Source organism: Oncorhynchus kisutch, linkage group LG2, assembly GCF_002021735.2.
Source record: "Oncorhynchus kisutch isolate 150728-3 linkage group LG2, Okis_V2, whole genome shotgun sequence".
Lineage (NCBI taxonomy): Eukaryota > Metazoa > Chordata > Actinopteri > Salmoniformes > Salmonidae > Oncorhynchus > Oncorhynchus kisutch.
In genome coordinates, this window is record NC_034175.2 from 22228428 (window position 1) to 22253043 (window position 24616).

The following is a 24616-nucleotide window of genomic DNA, read 5'->3' on the forward strand; positions in this document are numbered from 1 at the left end:
GCAACATTTTGTGGCAGTGTCTTTCCATCAATATAACTTGATGTCATCCAATTCAAACGGACTGAAACTAGGTGTTTGGTTTGTTTATCCCGGAAAGGAGAGGAGCAACCGAAAACGTGAACATGTGTTAAAAACCTGGTCCTACGAACCAATAACAGGATGTAACAGCAGGCTCTGTAGTCAGCCCTGACTGACACACACAGACAGACAGGATACCTATTGTTCTCCTCAGAGAGAGAGAGAGAGAGAGAGAGAGAGAGAGAGAGAGAGAGAGAGAGAGAGAGAGAGAGAGAGAGAGAGAGAGAGAGAGAGAGAGAGAGAAAGAGAGTTTGTGTGTGTGTTGGATGGGAGACGGGTTTGTAGGAAAGAGACAGTTTGGAGGAGAGAACCAGGCAAAGACAGAAAGACAGAGACAGGGGGAAGAAAGGTAGAGAGAGAGTGTGCGAGAGAGAGAAATAGAGAGAGAGAGAGTTGGATGGGAGAAGGGTTTGGAGGAAAGAGACAGTTTGGAGGAGAGAGCCAGGCAAAGACAGAAAGACAGAGACAGGGGGAAGAAAGGTAGAGAGAGGGATAATTAGAGAGAGGGAGAGAGAAAGAGATAGGTATACAGGCAGAGAGAGAGAAAAGAGAGAGAGAGAGAGACAGAAACGGAGAAAAGGAAGCAGTTGTCCATGGATGTCTCAACCTGACCACCCAGACATAGAGCATCAGGCCACAGTCTCCTTTGTGTTGTCTGTAAACAGGACCTGTTGCAACTCCCTCAGGGTTCTATATGCTCAGGATGCTAAAATGATTACCACAGGCAGCCTCTTGAGCTAATGTGAAAAATGAGATGTCTGTCAAAGGCCAGACAACATCAAAACACTGACTCACTTACTCTTTTTCCATCAGACATTCCTAAAACAACTATTTACAGAGGGTTTCTTTCTTCTCAAAAGTAGTTGTTAGCCTACTGTAAACAACAGGTTGCCTGTACCCATGAAATGTTTAGCTAAGTTTGTAAGAATTAAGACTGCACTTATGCAATGTTAAAGAGTGGATGAAGTCATCATGTACTGTTTCTGTGAGACAGAATGTGTGCTGCTTAATGGAGCCAAAAAACAATAAAAAATGAAACATTTTTGTTGCACAAATATGACTTTATTCTTCAAATGTTCTGTGTACAACATCATACACATTTCTCTTTGGAATAAAAACGGAACCTCTCATATATGGAAAATAGAACATAGATCAAAAAATGTACAGAGACGTTTTGTAAACATGCAAGAGAACAGTTTTCTCCGAGGAGTTTCCAACACAAGTCCAGTTTAAAGGGGAGGTCCAGTTGGTTTGGGCGGCATGCTACATACAGAGAGAAAATGCTATGGGTCTAAAAGGGGATTGGTTGTTGATTTATTACATAGCCCATCATGTGACCCTCCTCAGGTCCAATATTACTCCACCCAATGCCTCTCTCTGTCTCTCCGGGTCACATTCTAACCCGTACATACCACCTGTGGACCTTCAGTTCATTTTTCAGGGGTATCCCTGGGAGAACTCTGATCAACGTGACGTTTTCATTTAGATAAAAGGGGCATCAATGACAGATTGATGAAGTGAGGTAGGATCTATGGCTATTAGAGGTAGAGGGGGAGAGAGGGAGTTCTTACCCCCCTTTACCATCCTCCCTCAGGCCTGGGGTCTCCTGTGGGGGAGAGCCAGATGACCATTGGCCCCAGGGGGAGATGAACCCAAACCCCACCCTCGAGGGAGTCTGGGGGACTCTGTAAACGTCAGCTCTGTGAAGGTGTTTGGCAACCTGATAGCTCATGGTCCCTTACACTTTGAACACCTACTAAGGTGAAATCTGTTACATGAAAATAGAAACAAAATCATTTTTGTTTGGTGAGGAATTTAAAATGCCCTTGAAGTGAATATTTTGTGGAAGCGAAGTAAAAAAGTAACTTTATTCCACAAGGAATTGAGCAGTTATCCAGTAAAAGAACATATCACACTTTAATTTCTACCTGCAATGGCAACAAGGTAGCTTACACAGTAGCAACAGGGGTAAAGGCAATGCAGAGTTTGCTGCCAGCCAATTACACAGCGGTAGCTGTCAAAATCAATAACAATTGTATCACAACTAACGTATCAGTGGTCAGTAGCTGCTGTGTCAGAGTTACCTCTCCTTGGGGTAAGGTTCAGAGGTGCTGTAGGATCAAAATAACCGACCCTGCGTCCCTCCTTGTCAAATACTACTGTCCCGGTATTACTGCCTCTAGAGTATTATGCTCAGTGTTTATTTAATAGGTGAGGATTCTCTCTAAAAAGTCAAAGCTGTTTCTCTTTCTCTCTCTCACTCATTGCCTCTCTCTCTCACACTTCTGGTCCAGTTCAGTGCATTAACAACCCCACAGGGGTCCCTCGCGTGCCTGTTCCAACGCCTGCGTTTTAAGAAGAAAAAAAAAAGAAAAGCTACACACAAACTAAACTGGCACAGTTCGGAATGAGGTACTCACGGTTCACTCCAGTTCAGAAAAAAACCCCTCTGTGGTTTTCCATTCTAAATTATTGATATGTTCGAGAGAAGAGTGTAGCGTTGTGTTGTTGCGCGTCCACGGCACTAAATACAGCCTCATCTCTGCCTGTTGTTTTCTCACTGATGTGCCTTATTGTTGGTTGTAGAGTCAGAGCGGAGCTTAGGGGAGGCTGTCAGTCACTATAGATCCGACAATACCTATTGGTTAGGATAGGGAGTGGGTGGGACAGCCATATCCAACACAATCACACACTCACTGACAAAACGTATGCAGGGGTAAATGATTCCACTTGAAAATAAGGTGTAGGCCATCCACACCCCTCACACTTCCCATAGGACCTATAAATACAGCATATCAACCTGGGAGAAGACTAAGGATTACAGTACAATAACAAAGTCTCTGTCCTTCAGTCATAGGGGAACATGTCTTCTTTTAGAGAAGTGGTGTCTAAACAGTGGACTCTTTGGGCCCCTCCTGTGCTGCGTTCTTGCAGCTGTAGAGCCACTTGATGACACGGGCATTCCTCTCGATGATTGACACCCCTGTGGTCAGCTTCTCGGCCACCTCCTCCTGGAAAAGCCCCGCCTCTCCTGAGTGGCGGGAGAACTCGCTGGGCTCCGAGCCACCGCCCCCTCCCCCTATGCTCCTCAGCACCAATGAGAGCGTGTCTACGTCGCTGATCCCACCCAGGAAGTTCTCAGGCCCCAGCCGGTCCACCATGTCCAGGTCCAGCCCGCAGTAGTCAAAGAAATGCTCCTGGTCAGACAACGCCACTGAGCATCGCAGAAGCAGATCTGACTTGGAGCGTTGTAGTCCTGAACGCCGCCGCGGTGGTTGTGGTGGCGGCACACGCTTCCAGATGTCCGCCTCGTTGTCAGTGTGGTCACTTACGTCATTGCCCTTGGTGATGCCATTGCCGTTTCTGGTACCATTGGTAGTGCCTTTGCTAACACAGCTAACACCATTCTTAGTCCGCTCCGATGTACAGCTGAAGCCAGGGCTGGGAAGCGGTGAGCGCTCGTGGTCTGTCTTACTGGATGTCCGGCTACCTGGCCCTACCTGTCCCCCGTCCACGGTGTCCTTATCATTGGTCCAAGACATGCGTGAGTCACCATCCCGCGACAAATCTTTCTCCTCGCTGATCACCATCTTCTGGGTGCCCCCCTCGCCCCCGCCACTCTTCTCCCGCATGGAGCCCTGGAAGAGGCGGCGGACAAAGTTGTACCCCTTTATCTCCATGTTGGAGTTCCCCAATACGATGCCACCACTAGGCAGGATTTTGCACTCTTTCTTCTGCCGGTAGATGACCAGGGAGTCAGGCCGCAGCATGCGCTTACCGGTGCTCCTCCTCAGGATGGGGGCACTATGAGGGGCTACCAGGTGTATGGAGGGTGGAGTCCAGGGGTTCCTGGGGCTGGGTGGGGTCACCTTGTTGGCGTTACTCCTGTTCCGTGCTTCCACATCCACCGACGTCCTCCGATTCTCCTTCCTCGAGTCATCATTCTCGTTCTCATCTCGTACAGTGAGGGGGGCGGTCAGGGTGGGGAAAGGAGCAGAGGATCGGCGGGGTGGCAGTCGTGGTGTGAGGCACCCAGGCACGGTGTGAGGACGACGGTGTGGAGGAGGTGGTGTGCAAGGCACCAGGACGGGCTCCTGTTTGGTGTTAATGACCTGCTGGCTCTTAACATACTTGGCCTTGTCTGCCTCGAGTCTCTCTACAGCGCTGATGGAACGGCCCTGGCCCCCACCCTCCATCTGCCTACGCAGGTAGTCCGGGCCCTTGTTGAGGAGCCTCAGAGGTGAGGGGGATCCTATGGGTGTTAACGGCTTCATGGTGCTCCACCTTTCTGGGTAAAGACATCAAAACAGCAGCCCCAAAATGGCTGCCTTCTCCTGCTGCTAGTTGCCAAAGGTGTCCCCCCTGGATCTATTGTTGTACCTTTCAAGTTCTAGTCTGGTGTGAGCTTTTCAGTAAGCTTTCTGCTTTAGAACTAAAACATAGCAGCTCCCATTCTTACTCACAGTTCCTGGATCTCTCTACTGAGGAAATAACTAGGTGGCAATTCTGTGACCACAGAGGCCAAGTTTGTTGTGGAGCTTTCTATAGATAGCTTATAGTCTCTTTCTGGGCACTATTGGAGCCCAGACAAATTGATATCTCTATCCAGTATTTACACAGGAATTTGGATAAATGGGCAGGGTGCAGGGAAATCCTGTTGCCACTGGTCAACAGCACTCCCAAATGGGACGTTCTCCTGCCCACAGCGCAGCATAAATAGCAGGCAGAGTTCACTTTGAAAGGGTTACTATTTTTCACCCTCCCCCTTACTTTCTTGTTCTCTGTCTGTCTCTCTCACTCCTTTTCCATTGATCTTTTCACTGAAGGTTAAACCTGTGAAATGAGATATAACGGCCACAAATATTTGCTTGGTGAAGGCAGGCAGTCTGAGGGACGCTGGGTCGAGAGATGCCTATTTGTTCGGCCGCCGTCGTGGTTGAGGTGACCTGAGGGTGGGCGGCACCGGGACACTTCTGACGTTGACGGATGAAGGACTTGCCCTTCTCCTCACCTGCACCCACAGTCCCCTGGGAGAAAGACATCAAAAAAGAGAGGTGTTAGCACGGCCTGCTTTTCTCCAGGGCCGCAGAGACGGAGAAACAGAGAGAGAACATATGGCAGAGAGGGACAGTGGTCTCTAAAGCTCATTCTGAGCTCCTTATGCACTCTGGAATGAGTCCTGTGTCTGCCAGGAAAGAGCTGGGCCAAGCTCCCACGCATGCACTGAGCTGACTGCTATTGGGAATACACAAAACATGCCAATTTTATGAGGAATTGAAAATCTTGGAGGTTACAATAATAATAGGAATTATACTTCTGCATTGATATTCATAGCACCCTGTAGCTGTGAGAGTGTGTCTGTGTGTCTATGTGCCCAAGGGGAAGGAGCTCAGCACAACTCCCGAAACGATTTCTCCTCAACATGCAAGGTTGACAGAAAAGAGGCATCGCTCCTAATATAAAATTGCATAACCAGCTGAGATGAGTTGAACCACATTTGCATTCCTAAAACGGCTGTACGGAATGCTTCGCTAACGCAAGACCATCAATATTTTAAAACGCTGCAAAAATAAAACTGCCAAGTAAACCAATACACTTCCAACGCAATAACTCTCTCACAGTTGCGGTGAGGCAGCTTGTTCTCCAAATTAGCGAGCCCCAATGAAAGATACATTCAACTTTAAAACAAAAGTAACTGGAGTTGTTTGAAGTGGTACATATCTCAGTTACATGTTGCATAGAAAGAGAAGGCGGTTATTTTTTAGGGGAACGCATTGCGATGACTTGGGAGTAAGGAAGGGAGGGGGCAAGGTTGTGTGTCTATAACGGGATGGTGTACCTAAACCAAGGAGGGTGCTCTCTATGATTATCCGGTGTGCATGTGTGTGTCAGCACGTGGCAATAAGGCCCTGCCCAGTAAATTTAAATGTTTGTCTGCAGAGTTGGTTTGTAGATTATCAGTTACTTTTCTTGTGTAAAAACAGAAGGCCCATTTGTTTTGAACCTTTATTTAAATAGGAAAGTCAGTTAAGAGCAAATTCTTATTTCACAATGATGGCCTACCCCTCCTCTAACCCGGACGATGCTGGGCTGCGCCACTCGGGAGCCTACATAGGCTACCATGTGGGGTATAGCAGTAGAAAGACCTCGTCTGTAAACCCCAGAACTGCAACAAAAACCTGGGGGCACAGGTGGTGGCTGTTTTTCATTTACTTTCCTTCAAAAAGTATTAAGAAACTGTCCCAGAGAACCAAACATGATCCTTCTGCTGTGTGACTGCTGAAGAGTCAGAGTGGTATTGTTCTCAGAGTGGCCTGAGGTGCGATACAAATAAGTCTATTTTGGCACTTAGTTTTTATGTGGCAAAACAATGAGTGACCTCCTGGCAGGAAAAGGATCTATGTCTGTGGTGTTTCTAAAGGGTTTTGTGTACACATTGCATAATAGTATAAGGTTAGTATGTTGGTACGGTTCAATAGCAAAGAAACAGAGGCACTTTGCAAACAGCAAGTACTTTCCATAAGGATCCTAGCCCTAATGATCACCAAAACAAACCCCCAAGACTTTAAACGAAGTCCTACGAATTTGAGAAAAAGCTAACTACTGGCAGCATGACATGAAAACGGGGCTTACCTCCCTACCTCCCTACCTCCGTCGTTTAAGTTGGCTCACTACCGTTCAACCTCCACACCTCTCTCGCGTCAACCCCCCCCCCCCCCCCCCTCTGCCCTGCTGTCGAAAGACCTAGATGGCCTACTACTATAAATTCCATCTAGAGAGGAGGGGGGATGGCTACACTTTCCAGATGTCAAGCAGGCAAGGCCTGCAAAGGTACCCATTGTTTGGAATAAGACAAACATCAACAGGTGTCAGAGGAAAGAGTCTAGACAGGGGTAAAAACAGGGGTAAAAACAGGGGTAAAAACAGAAAGGGTTAACTCTTTATTTGTATGGTCCATCTACAGATGCTCTGCAGACGATCAGTGACCTTTCAACCAACTAACCCAAATTCTAAATCTAACCCTAACATTAGCAGGCAGTTGCCTAGTTTGTTGATAGTTTGACCATCTGTATCTACAGATGGACTATCCAGACCGTCCAATAAAGTGTGACTACAGAAAGTAAGAGGGGATGAAAAATGTAGCGTAACTAAGGGTAACGGTGGTGGAGGTGGCGGGGGCGCCATATTTACTACACACCATTCTTCCGGAGCATATGTGCTCCATCAGACAGTAGGATTGCCGTTTCAACTGGCAGGATCATGACACTGGAGCGTAAAGCAAGATTATTGCCTGGCCTATGAACTCAAACATGGGGTACTGATGACAGGCAGCCTCTAACCCTCCATGGAAGTGTGAGTTCTTCAATCCAATCTGAATAGGAGTTCTATAGAGTTTGTGGCATGGATTAGATCCTGGTTTTATTAATGACCAATGGAAGACAAAACGGGTGCCCACAGGATGTTGGAGTCGAGAGTTAAGCAAATAGTAATATTATATGACAAAACAAGGGAGAATGTTCAGTATATGAAAGTATAACTCCAGAGACTATACATCTTTTGAAAACCACTGCCTTTTTTCACTCAGACCAAGTTCAAAAACCATTGTTCCCCGCTGAGATTGACTGTGTTCATATGAATGTTCTTCTGTTCTTTGAAATGTAAATGTCTTCTGAAGGCATTGTATTCATTGGATGGGACACGAGCCATTTAAAGAGAGCCAGCCAGTCTCTGATAAGAGGTTATCTCTTGCTCTGAACACTGTGAGTACTATCACTGAGAATAATTCATAGATCAGTGTGAATCACAACGCTAGCCGTTGGTTGTTTGGGACACTATTTATTACTTACAAGCATAGTCCATGCAGACAGTCTTCCAAATTTAAGTTTGCTCATATTTCTTCTGGACACACATGGTGATTGATAACTGAGAGAAGATTTAGAAATAGACAGGTTTCAAGCCACAACGTAAGAAAACAGGTTGGATCTGAAAACACAGGGTGAGGTCAGTAGACCAGGTTGACGCTTTCGCACATGCGCACACATACACCGTGAGAGCGAGGGGGTGATCCCAACCTGGATTTACACACAGACAACAGCCGCCACTAACTCCATTGACTCTAATGAGACTAATTAGTACCCAGCACCCTTTACCGTGATCCTCCCTCTTTTGAAAAGCGTGTGACGGCCACAGTAGAACGTTTCTCCCATTACACTGCATCGCTCCTGCTCCCGCTCTGGCTTCCCCCTTCTCTCACAATGGGTAAATATTAACCTCTTCTGTACCCCTCCCTGGCTTTCATACGTCACTGTCCATCTCTCATCTTTTTCTACCTCTCTCTCTCTCCCCCCCCCCTCTCTCCTGCTTTCTTTCTCTCTGTTTTTCCCTCCCACCCTGTCATTTCCCCCCTCTGTCTGCCCCCCCCCTCTCTCTCCATCTCTCTCTGTGAAGCTGCTCGCCCGCCTGCAGGGACGGCTTAGGCAGGCGCCCCCATGTAGCCTATAAGAGGAAGCAGATGTTTTGTGTCATGCTGCATCTGGGCCGGACAGACAACTGTCCGGCCCAGTGCGAGCGCGAAAAGGGTCCGACGTTCCGTGATCACCAGGGTCGCATTGCGGTTGTGTGCACAACAAATGGATCCGGCTCACTCAATTGAGCTTTTATTCAATGGTATTATTTGGGCTACTTGGTTGATGAGTATGACCCAGGTTAGATAAACCAAAAGCAAAGGTCATGCCTATCTGTTTCCCACTCCAGAGCTCAGAGGACAGACCTCATTTTAAAAAAACAACGAATTCAATTGATTGTTAATTTAGCTACTGTTTCAAATACAAATGGTGCAAGAGGTTAACTACATGAGTAAGCGAAGACATTCGACTAGGAAGGGTTAAAGGGCGCTGTTGATTAGTCTGGTGGGGAAGATAAGGCTCCAACCCAGGGAGTGTTTGTTTGGTTCATGAGGACTTCCTCGTCTACCCACCAATGAAACAGCTAGAGTCCAGAGGTAACAAAGCATATCCAAAGGAAACCGGCTGTCCTCAGTTTAGAAGGTTAAAACAAGTTCCACTTTGAAATATGCATTCAGAGGGATAAAACACAAGAGAAGAGGTACATCAATTCTCGGAGAGACCCCCTTTGAAGCACTTTAAAAATGTGCTGACCCTCTTTACACCTGTCAAAGAAATGAGGGGCATCTGCTGTGAACTATCTATCAGCAGAAGGGTAATCTCTCAATCTTCACCCCTATATTTTCTGCTTTCTCTTTCTCCTGTATTCCTTTTCTTTCTGTCTTTTGAAACATCTGGCTCCTCTCTGTGGGATGAAACAGGCAGAAGCTGGAAGACCATCACCATTGGACTCCAACTTTATAAAATTGTAACATTTTAACCAGGACCTATTCAGGATTCTCTTGCGGCATCTGTAGATTCTATGGACGCACAACACGCCCAGGTTGACAGCGCCATGTGTGAACATAAAGACGATGACCATTAATGGTCCAAATTAACGGTTCAACCCTGTTCGGTCATTAACCAGCACCACAGAAACATCTCTAGAGGGTCTGTTCTGAGGATGGACAGAGAATTGGCTCTTCTAGGGCCACAGACATTGGATTATTAATGGCTCTAAACAATGGCTCTCTCTGGGTCTGGTAGATAAGAAGGGAAAGACCTGGACCACTCCATCTCATTAGCTGGGGGAGGACAAAAAACAACAACATGACAATAAAAAATAACAGAGATGGAGCCAGGGGGACAAACACACCTCCACTGGCCCAACAGACAAAGCCAGTGACACACCGTAAATCCCATCACAATTGTGAGGCTTCAAGTGCCATCAGGCCATTAGCTACTTGATGTATGGTTGTGGGGCAGGAGGTGGGGGATGTTGCAGGGTGGGGTGGGGACGGGGGGGTACCTCAGACCCCTCCACTGTCATGCAGGGGGGCATCAGGTCACAAGGGGGACGACTTAAGGGACCGCCACCTCAATAGACCTCCTCCCAACCATAAAATAGATGAGATGGCCACTTAACTCACTGAATGTGGCTCTTTTGTCATTCAAAGTTAATCACTGGAAGACAGTCAGTGGAGAGTCGAAGCCTATAAGTGCGAAATAGAGACAGCCTGTACAGACGAAAGCAATCTGTCCTGCTCTGAATCATTAAAAAAAAAAAATATTAACCTTTATTTAACTAGGCGAACAATGACGACAGTGGGTTAACTGCCTTGTTCAGGGGCAGAACAAAAGATTTTTTACCTTGTCAGCTTGTGGATTTGATCCAGCAATCTTTCAGTTACTGGCCCAACCCCATAACCACTAGGCTACCTGCCGCCCCTTTTACAGTATGTACAGTATGTAAGTCAAATATTTATTTTAGCCTATTCCAAGCATTTTCCAGGTTGGGAAAATCCTACAAGTCTGAGGCTAATCACAAAAACCTGAAGTACAGAACGTCGCTTATAAAAAAGCGTTCTTGATTAGCTACTCAAAGGACCACACGGACTACCTGATTGTGGCACTGGAGGTGCAAGACTGCCGGCCCTGGTCAACCTCTTATCAGCTCTCACACCCCTGCAAAACTAATAAAGAGATAAGACGGCCAGACTTCCTTGACTATTCTAACTTCTAACTTTTTTCCGACAGCAGGAGCAGGCACCCCCTCTGGTTGAGCTGATAACCACAGCACAGTTGACCCACAGCATGTAACCCAATGACTCAATACGGACTGTTTGTGTGTTACACATTTTAGGCCTAATGCATGGAAAAGGACAATGAAGCATGTGTTTTGCCCACATAGACAATTCCACAGATGCAGAAAAGACATAGCTCTCTTCATTGGCCTTTCAGTATTACATACGTTCAGATATCTTTCCATGTAATTTTGATTTGTGGTGAGGGACACGTCCCCCCCTGTCCTTAGTGGAAGTTACTGCCGTGGATGCACCCCGTGTTCCACTCTGACACCAGCCCCAGCCCCGGACTCCCTGGTAACCCATGCCACATTATAGTGACACCTGATCCACTCTCTGTCTACAGCTCAGTGGTGGAATGTTAAGCCTCTGCTATGACGACTCACGGTTGACGAGTGAACCACTGAAGGGTGAGCTCATACACACGGAAGGAGAACATGTATACTGGGAACCTATCAAGAAAATGTTGGGAAATGTATTACATATTACAATAGTCCTTCTGGTCAGGAATTTGGGGGATGCAGCTGAGGTCAAAAGGGAGATGGGAGAGGTTGGTGGTGGATTTGTGTGTGTGGGGGGGGGGGGGGGGGGGGGGGGGGGGTGCATGCTTGCTTGGGGGTATGTGGTGCCTCCATCCCAGGTCTGGATAGCTTGGTGTACATATTCTGAGCAATGACCACCACTGTTACACCTATAAATGCCAACATGTCTTTATGTGACTAAACAAAAAAAACCCTCTGTCAAATATACTGCTGAATGCTGTGTGTGAGAAAGAACCCTGTTGAGTAGCAGAGAGCCTCCCCCCAAACCTCCCAAATACACCATCCTGGGGTTGTATACACAGTACTGTACACACACATACATCTGGGCACATCCCCTGGAGTGTTAAATTATGAAGGCTGTTCTGCCGGAGTAAGCCCTCATTAAGCTCTCAGCTGGTGTCAAAGCTCTATCTAGAGCTCTTACTGGAGACGAGCCAGATGTTTGATTTCAACAAGTTGGAAGAATTCGCCCTCTCTGAAGCAGCAAATGCCAGTTTCTAGTGGTTTCATAGTGTTAAAAGAGAGTTTGAGGCATGCGGCCCATTTGCAGAACCCGTAAGGGAATGTCCAACAACATGAGAGGTTTCATGTCTTTTCTCTTTCCACTTTGTGTCAGTACACAAAATACACTTTGTCAGTGCTGCAGTTGTTCATGTAACCATGTATCGACTTAATAAAAAGCCAGACTATTTAGATGCTACATTATATAATAAACAACTAAGTTTAGCACAGCTGGGCATCTTATGTGTTAGTTCTATCGAAATGTTGAGGGTGTCTGCATTTGCAGCCTCTTAGCTCTCTAAATAGAAAATAACGGGGACCACAAAACATTCTCACAGAAGTCTTACAACGTTGCTGGGATGTTCCGACTAGACCTTTTTGTCTGTTAAAGCATCATCCAAGTGTTGAAGGGGGGACTCCTCCAGCTATGCCTCCCCCTCCCCAAACATCATGTCATCCCTGAACACACTGATACATCCTAGCCAACCACTGTGCCAGAGGGCACCCCCTACCACCCCTCACAGTCTCACACTTTCCATTGATTAGCTATCTGTCCCCGTATGGATGAACCATGGCCTGAATAGGATGTACCAACCTACAATGTAGGCTACCAGTCACTTATCACCAACCCACCACCAACGAGACGGCCACAGTTATCAACTGAACGGAAAAACCAATACGACTCGATTAGCTTACATTTCAACTTACCCGGGGGAAAAGAGAGAATGTCAGCTAATGTGTTTTTCATATTTCCCTGCGAAAACATGCCACATTTACAGAGGTCCACCAAACACTGACCACTTACGACTTGCCCTACTTTTTTGTATTTTTTTGATATTTCCGATCCGAATAAAGGAGTCAACCATGGGGAAAACTAGATGAGGGTAAAACCTCTCAAACACAGAACCAGAACAAGGCCCAGTGTTTTCCTTCCTGTCATATGTACTCTTAGTGTGTCACCTCTACTGAATCTGCCAGCTGTCTTCACTCATTACCCAGTCGTCAGCCTACGTCTCCACAAACAGGCCCCAAGTGCCACAGAAATAGACCCCTCGTTCCTCCTCCTTGCCCTGTCAGAGTCACCAAGACGCCCCATAGTGAGTCGGATGGAGAGGACGGATGGAATGGATAGCAGTCTCGGAGGCCGTATCCAGCACTGCCGTGTCCTCTTAATTGAAGGGTCCAGACTGTCATCCGTCAGCGACTGAGTGAATATTACTATGGGTGATTCTGATCACTATGGGTGATTCTGATTGGATGTGGCAGAGCCACCGAGGTACCCAGCAGGGCTGTGAACAATTACAGGGATGTGAGAGGGAGAGGAGCTCCCACAGCTGTCACCACGACACAGGGGACCAGTAGGAGATGGAGGGGCGGACCACCTTTCATGATTTAGTTAGCAATGATTCATTATTTATTGGGTTAGAGGCTGATAGAGATGGGTCTATGGATGCTACAGTGGGAGGGTGGTTGAGAATCGTGAAAATTACTAGATTCATAGGTATAATTATCTGATTTGTTGTGCCTCCGATGAAGATTCTGGAGGGGCACTTTTAGCTAATGCACTCATAGGAGAACCCTTTTTGGTTCCAGGTAAGAACCCTTTTGGGTTTCATGTAGAACCCTCTGTGGAAAGGGTTTTACATGGACACCAAAAGGGTTCTACCTGGAACCAAAAAGGCTTCTTCAAATAGTTATTCTATGGGGACAGCCAAATAACCATTTTAGGTTCTAGATAGCACCTTTCATTTTTAAGAGTGAAGGGCTGGGAATTGCCAGGGATAGGACATTTATCGCGATTCTATATGTATTGTAATTAGATACTGCGATTTTACTGCGATTCGATGATCCAAACATATTGCTCATCATATATCTGCAGTAGGGGGAGCCATGAGGGATTTGTTTTAATCAGTTATGGAAATAAAATAGCTGAAAACAAATTGGCTCACTATTTAAAAAGGAGTTGGAGAACAAGCCATGAAGGAAAAAAACAGGAGTTTTGGTACTGGTACAGCCCAAAACACCAATGTGGTTTTTGAATAAAATATTTTTGACATGTTGTGGAAATGACTTACTGAAAGAAACTACAATAAATAAGCATCCTCAAGGAAAGATGAAGCCCCTGATGAAACTCTGTGCACAAAGTTCTCTGTTAAGTGCATTTCCAGTTTAGCTTTGGAGGAAGCTAGCTATCTCAAAAGCACCTCCTCAAACACAACACATTTAAAGGAACAATAAAGTCAAATTATAAGCTCCGATTCTGACAGTTTGTGTGAAGACGGAGGGTGTTTGAAGTCTCACACAGCAGTGATTGTCAAATGTCTCACAACAGCTGCCTCTCATACACACTCTCTCTCCCACACACACACACACACACACACACACACACACACACACACACACACACACACACACACATAGTGCCAGGGGGAAGGTGATGTCACTTACAGGACCCTTTACCCTCTAATTAGGAACCTGAACTTCCCTCCGTAACTAGGGGGCTTCACCTTCTGTAACTAGTGGGCTGTACATGGCAACCATGCAACGGGAAAGGGATTTGGCAAAAAAAAAGGTTGATTTTTATTTTGGAGAGTACAATATGACACACACAAAACAATGATTTTCATTTGGGGAAATGACTGATTACAAGACTGGTCTGTGAGAGAAAACACAAGAGTTCAGTGAAAAGTGACTGTGGGTTTCATGAACTTTAAGTGATAAGAAACACATGAGGGGCCTATTGTGAACTAAAACCATCAAAGGCCCTGAGGCTTCCACTATATTGCAGCAGATCAGATTGATGTGGGTCAACACCAATGAGATTATACATGTGGGGAGTCTCAAAAAAGAGAGTGTAAGAATGCAGAAATAATAAGAGCATGTGTCCCATAAGTGGCTCAGCCCGGTCCTACACCAGGGCATACATGGGTCAATGGCATACGCTGGTAAGTTTAAACTGCTATTTGTCAGTCTAGAACGCAATGTGTGTATTTCTACGGAATGTGTGTGTGTGTTGCTGGATGAACACGTGGCTATGCATTCACACACACACAAACCTCCAGAAAAGGTCACTGTGGGCAGTGTGACATTTTGGGCCCTGACTCGACCTGCCGCTGCCACCAACACCGCGGAGGCCCGGCCCATGTTATGTTTAATCTTAGTCATCCTACTGATGTCAGGGCTCCTGTTGGAGGTTGGCTTTGCCTGCTCTCTGCTCTGTTTGTGCCGCTGGGCCTGCCGTAGCAGAGCACAACTTCCTGCCTGTCTGCTCTGGTGGGATCAACTTCAAAGACAGACAACAGCCTTATTACAGCGGCTAAATTAGCAGTGTGTGAACCCACTGCCATAGGTAAAAAATACACTACAGATGTTTACAACTGTTCCATGAAGCCAGACTGTTAATTTGCAGGTAGAGTCGGTCAGATCACTGCTGGTTCCCGCAGACTGAAAGCCATGAGCATAGGAAGAGATGACGCATACTGGTGTTCTCATACATGACAGATCTCAAAGCTTGTTTCATAAGGATGAACATTAAAGGCCAAATACATCAAGGAACTACACAGTTATCTGTATGATGGGACAAGGTTGTCTATGGGTTATAACCTTCCACAAAACACTGGTGAATGTCCTAAATCTGCCAGGCTCCTGTCCTCACAGCCAAAGATCACCTCATCTCCAAAGCGTGACCGGGAATAGAAAATGTCACTGAACGTGAGAGACTACTGCCATAACTGTGTATACAATTGCTGAGGAGTCACATTGAGCTTTATCGCTCAGCAATGTCACACAAAAATCAAGTTAACTGCATTGTGGCGGGGCAGATCATGTCGGTTCACTAGCGAGGAAGTAAGAGCACATCAGCATCATCACTACTGCATGATATACTAGCATAGCTGTCCATGTCCGCATCTTAAAACATGCAACAGCCTGTCAAAATGGAACAACACCACAAAGCTACCACAGTGCATGATTAAAAAATACCTATGCTGCTTTTCTTTATAATCGGAAGGGGAAACAGACTGCTCTATGGACACACGTGCGCGCGCACACACACAAACACACCACAGCACGTGTGTTTGTGGTTGCAAGACAAAAGAGTGCTCTTTGTTTGGTCCAGAACTCCAGGTTATATGGACTGGTATAAAACGTTGCCATTGCAGGTAAACAGATTGCCACACAATGGCTTCAAGGCAACATACACTGAACAAAAATATAAATTATACATGTAAAGTGTTGGTTCCATGTTTCATGTGCTGAAATAAAAGATCCCAGAAATGTTCCATATGCACAAAAAGCACATTTCTCTCAAATGTTGTGCACAAATTTGTTTACATCCCTGTTAGTGAACATTTCTCCTTTGCCAAGATAATCCATCCATCTGACAGGTGTGGCATATCAAAAAGCTGATTAAACAGCATGATCATTACACATGTGCACCTTGTGCTGGGGACAATAAAAGGCCACCCTAAAATGTGCAGTTTTGTCACACAACACAATGCCACAGATTTCTCAGGTTGAGGGAGTACGCAATTGGCATACTGACTGCAGAAATATCCACCAGAGCTGCTGCCAGAGACTTTAATGTTAATTTCTCTACCATAAGCCACCTCCAACGTCGTTTTAGAGAACTGGCCTCACAAAAACAGACCACGTGTATGGCGTTGTGTGGGCAAGCAGTTTGCTGATGTCAAAGTTGTGAACAGAGTTCCCCATGGTGTTGGTGGGGTTATGATATGGGCATGCATAAACTACGGACAACGAACACAATTGCATTTTATCAATAGTAATTTGAATGCACAAAAACACAGTGACGAGATCCCGAGGCCCATTGTGAGGACTATTTTTTTTAAAGGTATCTGTGACCAACAGATGCATATCTGTATTCCCAGTCATGTGAAAGCCATAGATTAGGGCCTAATGAATTGATTTAAAATGAATGATTTCCTCATATGAACTGTAACTCAGTAAAAATCTATGGAAACATTGCACTCATTCATGGAAAATTCCAGGACTTTACAACGAGATCAGATGTTTTGAAGCTCATCCATAATTTCTTCTCATGCTTTAGTTTTTATCGGGATGAAAATATGATGGTCCAAGGTAGTATGCCTCTTGTCCAATCAGCGCGCGGATGTTCAATCTTATCAGGAAGTAATTTCACCCGATCTCACTTTTATCTCGACCGTCGTCACAAGCAGTCGTGAAACGGCAGTCTTAACGACTAGAACAGTTCACGGTCGAGTCAGAGGGGCCATCGTGTATAGGTTACACGTCATATGATGAATTATAGTGCATGTCAACTTCTCCAACAGCGCTGGCCTCAGAGGCTGACAGTTAAACTTTAAAACGCCATGTAGCACTACACAATCCACTTTATGCGCAAAAATACATTACTGGTGCTTGCAGTTTATATAAGGCATATTACATGTGAGGGTATAGCCTATCCATCTGGAATCACAAAGTGACTGGCACACTGCCTAAAATAGATGCACAATTATGCTCATTCAAGAATTACCAACAGGCAGTGCACCCGGGTTGAAAGTAGCATACTTTGCGTTTAGTTATGGTGAGGAATTATGGTGCATAATTTTGTATACTCCCGTTTCCAACATGATAAAACAGGCATAAATAAAATATGTCTCTCAGTGAGGCATTGCTGACCCGTTAGCAAAATAACCTCTCATCCAAATAACACACCGCCAAGATGCACTGAATGCACCTTGTCACATTGCCTAGGGTTTCATTGTGGTGTACTTGTTAATCACACGTGTCCAAAGTGCGCTCGGCAATTACCCTTAATATTCAGTAACATATATAATAGTCTACAACAGAGTTATACACAAGCTAAGTCCGAACCTACTCTCCCATTTATTCACATATGATCAGGCATAATGTATTGCATTATTTACAGCTCAGATCATAGTTGATTAAACCGTAAATAATGTGGAAGTAATTATTGTCAATGCTCAATGTTGAAGGCTATTAATTCACGACACTGATGGAAAGCACTCCTCAGAACGATGGAGCCTATTTTGTATTTAATTTACCTAGTAATAAGATCTACAGTAGGCTAATAAACGGGCATTATAACTTTGTGCTACCCAATCAGTTAAAAAATACATTTCATGCTCACCTTGTGTTGTGTTGCTCTTCATGCATGTGAAGGTGTCCTCACATTTCTTTCTGTTCTTTCAACCGCTGGGACGGGCCGAGTGATTATCTGCTCCGCTTCTTGTGTAGCCTAGTTTATTCGGCAGAAAGTCGGACTGACAGACCGCAAGTGCTGCACGCTTCTTGTCTGCTGTGCTGCGTCCGCTTCTTGCGCAGACTGCCAGAACACGTAGTTTACGTTGTAGCAGCCGTGCGACTCCGTGGCACAATGGTGAGTGGGCAGGTAGGGCGCTGTGCAAACTGACTCCTGTTCAGCCTTTATGTGGGGGTGGGTGATTGGAGGGGGAGGAGATAGACCTTGATTTCATTTTCAGGGCCAGTCAAGTCTTAATCAGAATCAAGATGTTTAGTTAAAGTACTGTACATACATAATCACCACTGATGGACAGGAGAACGATGATAGGCTTTACCTTACCTAATGTACTTCAGAATAATATTGAAAACAAAACAGAACTTTGTATCAGCCATTTTTTGATTTGTATGGCTAAAATAGATTTGTATGGCTAAAAATAGATTTGTGTATGGATGGGCTACTCATTATACATTAAGTGTTATATTTTTCAGAAAGCTACATGATTCACAATTTGGTACTTTACATGTTTCACTCAATATATTTTTGATTAAAGCCACATTCTTGGGTTTGTGTTGGCTGGGAAACCCAAATTCAAAGATAATTGCAGTCATACAATTTAGGGTGGTAGCAGACTGTCTAGACGGCTTCAGAAGATTATATTAAATTAACAAAAGTCACTTGGGACTGGGACATTTACTAAGCAAACAACAATAAAGATATCAAGGGATGTCCCGAATCTCTTGTCTCACTATCTTTACTTAATTTGGGGTTTGAGGTAAGTCTCCTCAAAGTACTCCTGTGGTGGATTTTTGTCTATATCTAATGATGATTGGCTTACTAGCTTATAATGTGATTAATTGTTGTATAACAAAAGGCTTGCTGGGATTTAACACTGCACTGTTGTTCTGGACACTCAGATCTGACTGTAGGGGACAGTTAAGAGTTAATCCAGGGTGTGGGATAAGAGGTGAAGTTTGCCACAATCTGCAATCATCATTGTTGTTTTTTCACTCCTTCTGTGCTAGTGCTCCCTCCGTCTGTGCCTGTCCCCCCTTCCTCCCTTTCTCCCCCCAAAAAACAGGCAAAAGTGCCAGACTCCAAAAGGTCGGGTGACCGGGGGGAGGAAAGGAGAGAGATAAAGAAGAGATCCACACATTTCACACACACCTGTTTTTCATTCCTGTGCTCTCGTCACTCTTGACAGGGCGAGTGAGGTAGCACAGCACATTGTAACTGGAAATACTCTGCACGCAGAGGCGTCATGCCCATAAGGGGCACAGGGGCACATGCCCCCTCAGATTTGGCCTGTTTCAATAAGAAATGTATATATATTGTACCAGTCAAAAGTTTGGACACACCTACTCATTCCAGGGTTTTTCTTTATTTTTAAAAACTATTTTCTACATTGTAGAATAATAGTGAAGACATCAAAACTATGAAATAACACCTATGGAATCATGTAGTAACCAAATAAGTGTTAAACAAATCAAAATATATTTTATACTTGATGACAGCTTTGTACACTCTTGGCATTCTCTCAACCAGCTTCAGCAGTGGCATATATATATATACATAAACTTGCTAGGTGGCTAGTATTATTACAGAGAAACAACAATAACAAAATTAACACATATATATATATATATATATATAACTTTATGAAGTTGACTTCCCAACCTCATAACCAGCTACCAAGAAGCCTTCAGGCTATCAATTAATTTAGAGTCGCTAGCTTGTCTAACAATTTTAGCTGGCATGCCACCAATCAGGAGGATACAGACAGCTCAAGAGATATGCTTAGATATGCAGAAAAATAAACATACTTCAGACATAGAATGAAGCATAATGACTATGGTTCTAGGAAATTGCAGGAAAAAAATCCTCACATCCATTGTGCCCCATCAGATTTTGGGGTTGCATGACGCCCTTGCTCTGCAGAGAGTTTAAACACACTCAAAGATACACACATGCACTCACACGTACAGAAAACAGAAACACAAACTCACTGACATGCTCAATTTCACACTTATCTTCACTCGTTCCTCTTTTCTTTTTTTAATTGAACCTTTATTTTACTTCTCCAGTGTGTGAAAAAACTAATTGAGTAAAAGAGATTCCCTTTCCGGTTTTCTCTAATCAGAGGTCGACCTGTCAGTCACACTGCATTTTGGGTACCTCCGGACCGGTGCCACTGCTCCATTCTCACATCTGTGTGCTGTAACATGATCTGCTGATCCCATTGGCTGACCTCTGGCCCCAAACCCCGGCTCAAGGAAGCCCCACTTCCTGCTGTGGGCACTGTGTGTGAGGTAACAAAAGACACCAACCTTGTTTGACGCCATCTTTTCCCCTATGAGGGAGTTAATGCACATCCTGCGAAATGCAAATCACCCCTCATTGTTCCTCACTATGCTCGCCACCTCAGTTGTGAGACGCCATTATAGCAGGTGGCTAAATCCTAGCACGATTCCTGGAGCCAGTCAGCTGTTTGAGCTCCTATTAACGTATGGTGATAATCCCTAGAAAGCTGTGAACAGTCATGTATCGAGGTGCAGGGGCGCCGGAGAGACAACAGGGTCGCCCTGGGGGTCCAACAAAGTTGTTCCAGATCCCGCTGCTGCCACCAAAGACGCCCAAATGTAAAGTAATCCGGCCTGGATCTGGGCTGCGGAGGCCACTATCTGACAGTGATTGGCTCACACAGACAGGATGTGAGTGCCCCAACTCAAACCTGTCTGCCCTACCTTTACCAACCTGAGTGCAGGGCACACTCAGTATTAATGTTCCTAAAAGTCAGTATAGAGTGTCTTTAAGAAGCGCCTACTGTAGATAGCTCTGACTTTCTTTTTGCACAGGTTTTATTTCACTAAGACACCGGGTACACGGGAAAGAAGCAAAGAACAATGACTTATACTGTATGTCGGGTTGTCAGCGTTTTTATTTTAAACCTACTAGAAATGGTTTTGTTTTACCTCTGGTCCTTGCACAAAGGTAATCATGTAATGGCATGAGGCCCGTTGATGTTCAGTTGGTTTGTCTTCCGTAAGAAGTGAGTTTGCACGCTAATCAACAGAAAAGAGGCGCCATGGCCCATGGATCTGTCTTCTATTGCTGTACATTTTCATTGAGTTGTTGGTGAATTGAGGAGAAACATAGTTGACTTCACCTTCAGGGCATTTTCTGGATGCAGACCCCTTCCCTTTGACTGACACAGATATGATGTGAAAGGATACATGGCTTGGCATCAGGGCTTTCCTGATATGCATCGCTCTTGGTCTGTCTCCAACTGAAAATCTCCACCCTACTGTACAGTATATCCTCCCTCTTGAAACACAACTCTTATCTGCTAACCCACAACACTAAGCAGAGAGTATAGATCGTATCCGACCCATTGTTTTATGTATGGGAACTTTTCCCACTGTATACATCTAGGCCTAATGGTCATAACCACCATTCCCTCTGTGTCCTCTATTTTCCAGAACTTTAAATCGTTTAGTTCCATCAGCATGACCTGGCTATTAATTTCTCTCGGCATGTGTACATAGTCCAGGCAGCCAGGCTCCAGAGCCCAGACCTGGTGGCATTCTGTCCGACCTTAGCATGCCCCAGATACCTCCACTCTGTACTTCTACTCTGACCTCTACTCCCGTCCCCTGCCCTCTCCTCCCAGTCACAACACCCTTTTTTTGTTTACATCTGCCGAGGAACACCATGCCTCCACGTTGTTTTGTTAAACACACGTAATCTCACCAAGAAAAAAGAGCGAGGGAGAGAAAAAGAGACAAAAAAGGAGGGAAAAGAGGGTGAGAGTTCCCAGAGCTCTAAAGACGTTGGGAATTGTTGACGCTAGTGGCAAGGTTGTTTTGGCTCACCTGGATAGCGACTGGGGGTGGAGATCTGATTGATGGTTGGGGCTGTGGCTGAGGCCTATCGAGATGCTAAGCTCTGTGTTGTGGGTCAGAGCCATCCTCTCACTGACTCATCTCTAGACAGCTCACTCTTTCAGCCCCATTGCTCGGCTGAGGAAAACAGTCACAAGGTGCTGGGAATCCAAATCGTGCGATGAGAAAGACAGGAATGTGCCATGTGTAATATTTTTTGATCTTATTAAAGAACAATATTATTGTAAGAAGTGGAGAAAAAAGGAGTCGAAGCATGGCAGAGGATGGAGGATAACATTCTCTGAAGGCCTAGGTATTTCCAGTTGGCTCAGGGAGGCGTAGCCTCTGGGTGAACAACTGAATGTCTTTGTCCCCTTAAAACAATGCCAGACATGGCTAGGCCGAGCCAGAGGACATGCCATCGTAATGAAAAGTGTGTTGGAGTCAAGCGGCAGAAGTCATTCGGCCTACAGCTCAGCACACAAACAACTGGAAGCAACACATTCAGGCGTTCGGCGAAAACAAACAGTGGAAACTTCAGGATAAGTGTCCGTTTGTAGGTCAACGGGATAGCTGAATAGCAAGTCAAAGCTAAGTGTCAATACGGCCAACTGCAATAATATTGAGAACCGTGAATGTGGGAGTGTTTGTTGGAACAGTCATGAAAATTAGGCCTTTTTGCTTTGATGGCCCCTCCCTCCATAGTTTATATTATCATAATGAAAGTGGATTTAATTAACCCTCATGTTTAGCTTAACCAACATAGCCAGCTGCTACCTACTGCAAATATTCTCATTTTCCATGCTTATGATATCATTTTTCTTAAGTAGCTTTTGTAAAAGAGGCCTTTCTCTGTCAAGGGAGGCTATATTGACTTTTGGTCGGAGGTTAGTACCTGTGGATTATACAGTCCAATGTGACTGACTTCTCCCTCAGTGGCACACAACAACCCCAAACTTCGACTTAGTACCCTGCACCGAAGAGTGTTCAATTCAATAAACAATTTTTTGGAAATAACATATCTTTCCATATCTTCACTGCTCAGGCTGTATTTATAGACTCGTGGGAAGGAACCTTGAAGGCCCGTGGGCGTGTTTGTCTTCCTGCATTAGCTACCTTTGCCAACAGAGGGTCTGGGGAGCTCTGCAACGGAGAATGAAACTGGACGGAGCTTGTGGGAAGTGGCAGACATCAAAGGTGTCTTGATCACAAAGGGGAAGGCTGCCCATGGACATGAGGAGGGATCTGTCAAATACCTGGCTCTGGACGGATGTCGAGAAAGATCCAGGCGAATTCACTCACACGGGAGGGAAGCCTCATCTAGGCCTATATTAAGTCTACTGCCGCTCCCTTCAGAAGTTCATAAAAATCTCCAATTTCACCTTGGTTCTTCTAATCTTCACCATCAATTAGTCCATATGGTGGAGGATTTCATGGCCCAGGCAAGCCACTTCTACTCTATATACCCTTTGGCAACATGCTTAGCCAAAATAGATTCCATATGTAGCCTATACTGGTTTACAGTTGATACAGTATATGACCCTCTGTATACAATGTAACGACCATAGAAATAGACTGAATAAAACATCATTCAAGTCAATGATGGCATAATGGGTGGACTGGCAGACATAGTGAGTGTACCCATAGGAGCAAAGCAGGAAGTAAAAGCAGGAAGTGTACCCATCAAAGTGTGCTGTGATTTGTTGATTCAACTCAACTGACATTACAAAATTCTGTTTCATTGCATGAGCCACATAGGTTAACATAATTTGAGTTAACATTCTACATTACCATGAAAATGATTGCATCACAATACAAGGCAGCCATTGCAAGTGTACCCATAGACGGGGTGGTTGCTAGCAACAAAACCGAGGCATGCGCAACTATGGGACAAAACAGACTGGTATGGCTTGGATTGTTGATCAAATGTAAGCTATATTTTGTCTCCACTGTTTATTGAAAACATACATTTGCACAATGAGCACTTGTTGTCTCTCAAATACATATCTACAGTTGTTGGTTAACAAGCTAGAAAATTTGAGCCATATTAGCATTGAAATGAAATCAGTCAAAACACCTCAAAACAAGACATGGTATCAATAGCAAGATGAAATGAGCCACTTACGATTCCCCCCGTGGCAGTTTCTTGTCCTTCTTGCTGGCAATCTGGCCATCCAGAATCACCAAAACACACTGATTACTTCCCCATGGAAGCACAACCATCATTTCCACGCCACTCCATTCATTCTATTACTATGGTAATGACTTCACCAAGCATTGGGTAAGATGCCTTGCTGACCGAGCCCACACTATCTGAGAACCCAAACAAGGCATCAACCACCTTGCCTTAGGAGACTCAATGACACGCATCAATGCTCCTCCTAGCTTTTCCTGTTCAAATTCACTCTCTACAGTACCTACAATGAAGTCGACAAAGGGAGGACACTGCTTGTCTGTCCGTGGTGCACCGGTTCCCACTCCAACCCAGCCCCCACCCTCATCCTCATCTCCTAGAGGAAGACGCCGGAAGGCGAACGTGCGACGGGGCGTCACTTACCACCTGTCCCATGACAGAGGTGTTGAGGACAGCGAGTGGCTCTCTGACAGGCCCTATTGTCCCCACGCGGCCTAGGCGGTCTGGCTACCATTTGTCTGAGTCCTTCACCTGGAGACATGGTCCTCT

General features: G+C 45.2%; 1 protein-coding gene across 1 annotated transcript; it reads right to left on the minus strand.

Moving 5' to 3' along the window:
• Positions 1-1124: 1124 nt before the first annotated feature.
• On the minus strand, positions 1125-18187 carry LOC109909773 (protein FAM110B-like). Its single transcript, XM_020508790.2, has 2 exons — positions 17942-18187; positions 1125-5105 (listed from the first exon to the last, which is right to left on the minus strand). Exon 2 carries the CDS (start codon positions 4350-4352, stop codon positions 2967-2969), a length of 1386 nt encoding a protein of 461 aa, XP_020364379.2. The 5' UTR covers positions 4353-5105; positions 17942-18187; the 3' UTR covers positions 1125-2966.
• Positions 18188-24616: the final 6429 nt, after the last annotated feature.

Excerpts from the sequence above, each read along its gene's own strand:
- LOC109909773 (XM_020508790.2), bottom strand. The coding sequence starts at position 4,352 with ATGAAGCCGTTAACACCCATAGGATCCCCCTCACCTCTGAGGCTCCTC.